We start from the raw sequence: 8,467 nt of genomic DNA, 5'->3' as shown, positions 1-8,467 counted from the left end.
AGTCATTCTTTCTCAAAATTGCCTCCAAATTGACGCTTTGATCAAGTAAATTTGTCTTTCACATAACCAAATCTACCAACTCTTCTCTATTGATAAAGTCATTAAAATTTTGAATAGTAGCAACTAGTTTTGATCTTTCACTTTCTTTCTCATGATGTGCCTTGATTGCGTTAAAATCTCCAATCACAGCTATTTGTTCTTCTCCATTCTCCGATAGTTGCAGCACTTTATAGTATTATTCATCTCTTTATCTTTTTTCTATATGTAAATACACTCCCATAACCTTCCACTTTAAGTGCTGCTCCTCTAGTACAAAATGTATTAAAAAAGAATTGTAGTTGACAATATGAACATTTACTTCTTTCTTTTAAATAATTGCCAATTCTCTTGACAAATATATTGGATCCACTATAAAAAATGAATTGAAATCAATTCTCCTTAGAGTTCCTTCAACTATCGAGGCATTATTTTTTATTTCACTTAAAAACAATATCTTGGGAGATTAGGATTTGTGAATCCCTTTAATGTTGTAAACTGTTATAATCGCATAATTATTGAAAAAAATTACAATGAAATTTTAAGACTATGCTTGAGTTTGTGGTTTATATTAAATAAACAAAAAAATTGAGATAATAAAAAATTAACCAAAAAAATATAAAATTATCTTATTTTATATCCTATAACTATCCCTAAAATAATTAAATAATAATAAATATAAGAGTATATATCCATTTTGGTTCTCAAAGAATTTTAAACCAGACATTTTAGTCCCCAACTAAAATTAATTATTCGATTGGTCTCTAACAATTAACTCCGTCAGTCACTTAGGTCCTTTACTCCGTCAACTCTAACGGAGGACAAAATAGTCCCTGACAACTCTAACATGAGACAAAATAGTCTCCGATCTCCTCTATTCGAAAATGACATTGTTCCCTCCCAATTTTCATCATATCTCGCATAACACTAATAGTCTAACACTATAACTTTGAGCTACACAATACACACTCTACAACTTCAATGTTCACAAGAAAAAAAAATCCTCAACTTGTTCTCAACCAATTCATACTCAGGAAAATAATGACTATGTCTCTCAACTACTTATTATCTTCCATGGATTCCATGAATCTAGACAGCAAGTCAAATTTGTCAAGACCCGTCGTCGTGGTTGCCATCTCCTTCCTCATCTGCCCTATCATCTCCATGACCACATTGTCCACTACTCCGATCGCTTCCTTCAGCTTCTTCTCCGAACCAATGTTCAGTAATCGCTTCAGTTTCCATATGAGCGGCAACAGCGACATTGCTCGTTGTACTAATAGTTTGGATGCGACGTCGAAAATGTCTGCCAACTTGGACTCCGGAAAAGAAGAAATGAAGCACTCAGTGTCCATTTCAAATGAGAATTTGTATATCATGTCGAAGGATAATCTTCTCATGATGTCCTAATGTCCAATAATCTATATTGCTTGACGGAGAGTGGAGAAAGGTGTGCCTTGGGGTAGTTGTGGAACTTGGTCTTGAGGATGTCCTGGACATTGTCGGGGTTGGAGGTGATGTTATCGAGGACGTGGAAGTGGATGTTTCTGGTGGGTGAAGTGCAGAGGAGGTGGATGTACCAGTCATAGAGATTTAGAAAGTGTGTGGTCCATGACATATTGATGTAGGTGCGACACGTGTGGCAATTACACCATGGCTTAATCTTGGAGCTAAAGAGGAGGAAGGAAAAGATGAGAAAGAAGACTGTGAAGGTGAAGAAGGAGAATATGAATGTTAGGGTTATGCGAGATATGATAAAAATTGGGGAAGAACAGTGTCGTTTTCGAATAAAGGAGTAAGGGATCATTTTGTCCTTTGTTAGAGTTGTTAGGGATCATTTTGTCCCTTGTTAGAGTTGTCAGGGACCATTTTGTCTTCCGTTAAAGTTAACAGAGCCAAGGACCTAAGTGACTGACGGAATTAATTGTTAGGGACCAATCGGGTAATTAATTTTAGTTGGGGACTAAAGTGTCTGGTCCGAAATTCTTTGAGGATCAAAATGAGTATATACTCTAAATATAATAAGGGAAATGCTAGGGGGACAATGACTTTGTTGAACAATATGAACAACCACCAATAAAATAAAACACACTACACTTTCAAATTAACCCTCTAAATTTTAATATTAAAATAACCATCCGTACACTAGTAAAATGAACATCCGATATATTTATTGTTTACATTGTTTAATATTTTCATTGTTCACCTATACTTTTCCATATAATAAATATGTATCTATAAATGTTATATATATAATTATAAATATTAAATTAAATAAAATACTTATAAATTATTATTTCCTTAGCATGCATTACTATTAAGTAAAATGAAATGAATCCTAAAAAGATTTTGATCAAATTCTATTGATTAAATTAATAATATTATAATGAATGAAAAGATTAATATTAATAGAATAATAAATTCTATCCTATTCTATTTTAAACTTTTTTCTTTCTTTGAAGACTATCATACTCTTTTAATCTTCATTTCACTCCATGCCTCTTACATACCATTAAAGTGATGAGCACCGGCGAGTGTTGGAGGAATCGTGTGATATAAGAAACATGATTATATGTTAAAAAGCTCTAAATTAGTGGGAACTCTACTTTGAAGACAGAAAAGCTTAGTTGCTTACGTTTTTGATAGACCACATATAATGGCATAATTCTATTCATGCAAATGAAGCTCATAAAACATGTGCTTATAAAAATAAAAAAATAAAAAATAATAAAATAAAGCTGTATGGTTGAAAATAATTACTAAGAGAAAGAAAAGGAATATTGTCATTTTGGTATAGGTCACTTAGATAACAAGTTTTCCCACTACTACCCAAATTCCAACTATGTTATTGAAGCATGATAAAAATTTGGTGCTTCTCTTCGGTATAAATTGTCTAGCTACACAACTAAATTGTTGCAACCAAAATTTATTATAAGATATAGTTCTCATAGCCATGGCCATGAAAATTGTTGTTATGTTGTCTCTCTTAGTTGTTGTTGCAATGGCAATTCCTAAAGCCAAAGCTCAGCTTGGGATTCTAAATGATCTCCTTGGTTCAGCTAACATTCAAGGGACAGTCTTGTGCACTTTGAATTTGAAGGACAATGTTGATGATAATGGGGATGGAGCCCCAGCATTTTCAAGTAAGGCTGAAAATCCATTAATCATCATTTATTTGTTAATGATCAAGTTGTGAGCCGAGTTAAATTTTCGTGAATCGAATTTGAATTGAGTTTGACTCAGTTTAGTTGGGCCCGCCTTTAACCTAATTCCAAGTTTTCAACATATTAGTTAAAATTTGCACAAATTTAATGCTCGAAAATATTTAGCAAGTAAAACAAATTAACAGAACTTATCTTATTTAGTACTCGTTAATTGTTACAATTTACTTTCTAGTTATTTTTTTTATCTTTCTAGCATTGTCGTTTAATGTTGTACTGATCATAAACAATAGCCTTAATTAATTAATTCATTAATCAATCTTGTTGTATATACGCTTTTTTATAATAAATACCTTTTTACACTAGTATTTTATTAACAACCAAACATGTATTCTTTTTGTTTTGTTAATTAAAAAATAATTTGTCCATGAGTTATACCATAAATAGCATAGTCTTCTTATATTCATTTAAGAGGTTGTGAATTCGAATCCTAATCTTTAGTAAAAAAATATAAAGAAAAAAAATAAAAAATAATTTAAATACACAATTAATTTGTAACAACGGTGTTTGGTATATGAATAGTATTTTTAAATTAATTAATTATGTGATAGTTTGGTCTCGCCATTAATATTTGATATATTTATCAGATGCTCAAGTGCAACTAATGTGTGGAGGGAAGGTGCTTTCTAATGCAACAACCAATGGTGCCGGAAAATTCTCAATGAAGATGGATTCTGTTGATTCACTTGTATATGATTTATCATCAATGCTCAGTGGTTGCAACCTCATGGTTCCAACACCACTCTCTGATTGCAACTCAAACCTTCCTTCTGTTGGGTCTCTTATTTCAACCCTGCGCTTTCTTGGGATAACTAACTCTGTTGCCAACATTACTCCATCAGGATTTCACTTTGTGCCCTCTTAATTCAACTTAAGTTAATTAGTTAAACCATGTCATGTAGTAGGATGACAAAAAACTATATGATTAAATAAATTAAGTCATCAATACTTGTATTACCTATGCCATTTCTAAATTAGTATTTGGACAAAATTAATTATGATGATGATTATTCACCACCCCCTCTTAAACATATATGGTAAGGCATCACATTGACTTATGTTGTTGCTTGTTGGTAACCGAAAGGTACCACCAAAAAAAAAAGGAAATGGAAATTAACTATAAAAGGATTATATTGGGCTAATCATTTGTAATTCTCAGATCTACTTATATATATTGACAATAATAGCATGATCCTTTGACGTTGTTAACTTGTATCTTAATCAGTCTCTGCTACTATGGGCACTAGTTTATTTGGATCCACTTCTCTGATTCTAAGTCTTGTGAAAATCATGAGATTATTGTATTCAAAACATATAATATGATTGTCATTCTACTAGTTGCATTCGGATAAAACAGAAACAATTATAAGTTTACTAGTCATTTGTTTAGAATTTGAATTTGAGAGAGTAAAACTATTAAAATACTAAAAGTATTAGAAAGCGCATTAGCGTAAAAATATAATAAAGTTTATCAACAAAAAAATTAAATTTTAAATTTTATATTTCATATAATATAAAATATAAGAGAAAGTATAGGAAATTAACTCTATAAGTCAACTTGAACAACTTTTCAAAAATTAGAATTTTGAAAAAATAGGATTAAAACGCATCATATAAATCTCGCAAAATTAATAAATAATTAGCTAATAAATTAATTATTATTCAAAAAAATTAAAAAATTTAATTTTTATAATTTAAAGGAGAAGAAATATTAAAATTATGAATTTTGATACTAATTTTAAAGATTTTGACTCAAAATCGAGTCAATAGGCCGAACTAGTTGAACCCGCACTACAAGAAAAAACAATATTTATAAAAAAAAATTGTTACAAAAAACTAGAATTTTAAAACAAAAAAATTGTAACAAAAAAAAACAGTATGTTCTGTTACAAAAAATTTTTGTAACAAAAAATAGAATTATTACAGTGTTCAAAGTAATATTTGTAACAAATTTTTTTAATACAAAAACCAAAATTTGTTACAAAAGTAGTAACAATTTTGGACCTTTAAAATATTTTTCGTAACACAAAATTTAGTTATAAAATATAACTTGATTCTGTAACATTTTTCATTCTTTTAGTTAGAAAAGCACAATATTTATTTTATAACAATTTCTTTAATCGTAATTCGTTGAATCGTAAGACGGAATGTAAACGTAACTCGTAAAATATAAAAATTATGAAATTTTTTATAACAGAATCAATTTTACAAATAATGAAATAAACCTCAAATAAACCAAATTATCCATTGGACTATAACTAATATATACCATAACAAGTCAAAAGTCACATACTCAACACAAATTCACATCTCAAATTAAAAAACAAATTCACAACATACAAGTTTATACGCAACTAAAATAAATTAAGTAGCAAATAAACCAACCAAACCACTGTAATGAACAACTAATTAACTAAAGTCTAAACAAGTCATTTAATAGTCACTCTATTCTTCATCAATCATAAAATCTCCATAAATTTCACAAGTTTCTGCATTACCATCTTCATTATCAACAGCAAAAGGAGGAGGTCCTGGGAGAAGTTCTTCAAATTCATCATCATCAAGATAAGAAATAGCCAGAGTATAAGAGCAAAAATTCAACAATTGAACTCAATTAATAACAAAAATTCACCATTGTTGTTCATAATTAATAAAATATATATAAGAATTAATTTCAATTATCACCATTCACTAAAGCAATATTCATATAAACAATAAAATCATCGTCTCATCACAGCAGCAACAAACCAACAACAAATACACGAACTTTCTTCTTTTTCTTTTAGTTCATTTTTTCTCTTTTTAATCGAATGAATATTCAACAACAACAAAAATTTCAACAATAATAAAAATTCCATCATTCCTTTTATTAATCAATCCAAAACAAGATACAGAACAAACAAAATTCAATTCAATTTTTATTAATCATTCATCCTTCTAACTATGCCCATACCTGACCTCCCAAGTCTCAGAACACAAGTTTTCTATTTGCAGCTTCAATACGATCGATATTCAATTCCACAGTTGAAACGATTCGATCAGGAGAAAGGCTTTCTATGTTTGAGTATACTGATTTCATCCTCTTCAACAAAGTCTGTAAAGTTAATATATTCAGCAACTCAGGAAAACATAACAAAGTTCAACAATTTTGTAAAAAAATGGTATTCAAAATATGCATTACTGTTTTCCCAGCCTTGTCAATCCCCAGAATGAGTACGTGAATAATAGTGGAGCATTTGTAACAAAATTTAACTAAAATTTTCAATAAATAAATCCAGTTTATTGTATCTACCAAACAAGTTAATATATCCTCGCGCACCAAGGCCTAACCTATTAAACACCGAGAACGAGCTTTTCTTCTTTCATTTCAGTCTTGGGAGTCACATTGAAGAAGAGAAATTGGGGAGAGAATCCTAACGTCTCCAAAAAATTCAATCGTCCATAACTTTCAATCCGGAGTTTCGATTGATAAGCCGTCAGCGGCCACATATTCATCTCAGAATTCTCTTCAATTCTATCTAAACAAAGTGGTAAGAAATTTGCATTTCTCATCCAGTTCTTCCCCTCCTCAATTTTGTGAATTTCAAGTTTGGATATTGAGGAATTGAATGATTTTGATGGTTTAGGCGAACTCTAGCAGTGGAAAATTACTGAATTTTGTCCAATGGATATGTGGGTAAGGTAAGAAACTGTTGAACCCTTGTAAATCATTGAGTTAGTGAACCCTATGATGATTATAGTGATATTGTGTGAATTAGATTGTGTTCTTGTTGATTTGGAGTTCAATTGGGCGGTTTGGAACGAAATCCGGGTGATTAAGTTTGAGGAATTGACGTTTGAAAGCTTGAAACTTGTTAAAAGAGAGGTTTTGAGGTGTTCCAAGTTTAGGGAGGAATCGGCCAAGGTATGGTTTTGGTTTCTCGTAGTTAATGTTTAATGTCACGTGAAACTTATGCTAGAAGACCTTAAGATAGGAATGAACTGAATAAATTATTGATGAATTATACATATGGTATATGATATGAGGTTTGGTTTTTGTAAATGATTTGCTATATATTGGCGTTGGTTGGTTTTGGAAAAAGATTTAATATTGGAATTGGTTTGATTTTGAAATAATTTTGATATTGGAAACGATTTGAATGATCGAGAGGTGTTTGGTTTGGTAGTTGGGACCCTTGAAGGGTGGCAGAAATTCAAGTTTTATAAGATGTATTTTCCAAACTCAGTAAGGATGGCGAAGGAGCTTGAGTTGCTACAGCTGAAGCAGGGTCCTATGTCAGTGGCAAAGTACACCAATCGGTTTGAAGAATTATGTTGGTTCTCTAGGATTTGTCAGGGTGCTTCGGGGGATTTTGAAGAATAAAAATGCATAAAATATGAAGGTGGTATGCGGAGTGACATCCTGAGTACAGTAGACCCGATGGAGATCAAAATTTTCTTTGAACTGATAAACAAAAGCCGAATTGCTGAGGATTGTGCAAGAAAGGCCTTGTTAGATAAGGACAATCACCGAGCTTTTGTTAGGAGAGATCAGGGGAGGAACTTCGCGCCTAGAGGATAGAATTTCAAGCGAAGAGGCTATGTTCTACAACCACATTAGGGCCATAACATCTTCCGGAGATTCAACAATAACAACAACCAAGGAAGAGGCAAAGGAAAGCAGATTCAGAATCCTCCCAATAATTGACATGTAGGAGATGTGGGTGTATGCTACTACTGTGGTGGAGTTGGGCATTTGTCCTGGAATTGTCCAGAGAGGAAGAGACAGGAAGCTGAGAGAGTTCAGCAGCAGGGACGTGTGTTTACCATTTCGGCGGATGGTGTTGAGAGGTCAGACACTTTGATCCGAGATAATTGCAAAATGGCTGGTAAAACTTTAATTGTCTTGTTTGATACTGGAATATCAAACTCATTTATAGCATTCGAGAAAGCTAATGAGTTAGGGTTGACCATCGAGTTTCGTCTATTAGAGTTCGTCGTCGATTGCTGCCAAGCTTCCTAGATGGTGTCATTGGGCTGCGGCTATGCATGCCAGGTCTCGTGAGACCCCATCTGGCTTTCAAACTCTCAAACCAGAATTTGTCACCTCAAACAATTGATTAGGGACGAAACTAGAAGAGGGGCCGAGGCGAATGGAGATACTATTCGGATATGGGAGGCAGAATTAGAAGAGACGCTAGATAAAAAGGAAAGATATTAGAGAAAAAAAT

The 8,467-nt window shown here is 32.0% G+C and overlaps 1 protein-coding gene across 1 annotated transcript; it reads left to right on the top strand.

Annotated features, from left to right (window-relative positions):
- Positions 1-2,978: 2,978 nt before the first annotated feature.
- On the top strand, positions 2,979-4,264 carry LOC130972910 (phylloplanin-like). Its single transcript, XM_057897246.1, has 2 exons — positions 2,979-3,179; positions 3,845-4,264. The coding sequence occupies exons 1-2, from the start codon at positions 2,990-2,992 to the stop codon at positions 4,120-4,122; spliced, it is 468 nt and encodes a 155-aa protein (XP_057753229.1). The 5' UTR covers positions 2,979-2,989; the 3' UTR covers positions 4,123-4,264.
- Positions 4,265-8,467: the final 4,203 nt, after the last annotated feature.

The sequence above is a fragment of the Arachis stenosperma genome, chromosome 4 (assembly GCF_014773155.1).
Source record: "Arachis stenosperma cultivar V10309 chromosome 4, arast.V10309.gnm1.PFL2, whole genome shotgun sequence".
Classification (NCBI taxonomy): Eukaryota; Viridiplantae; Streptophyta; class Magnoliopsida; order Fabales; family Fabaceae; genus Arachis; species Arachis stenosperma.
This window is presented reverse-complemented; position numbering and strand designations above follow the sequence as displayed.

What these genes read in the sequence shown, in the direction of transcription:
- LOC130972910 (XM_057897246.1), top strand. Translation starts at nt 2,990, where the DNA reads ATGGCCATGAAAATTGTTGTTATGTTGTCTCTCTTAGTTGTTGTTGCA. An exon ending in TGGAGCCCCAGCATTTTCAA is followed by an intron (nt 3,180 to 3,844) that starts GTAAGGCTGAAA and finishes TATATTTATCAG; the next exon opens with ATGCTCAAGTGCAACTAATG.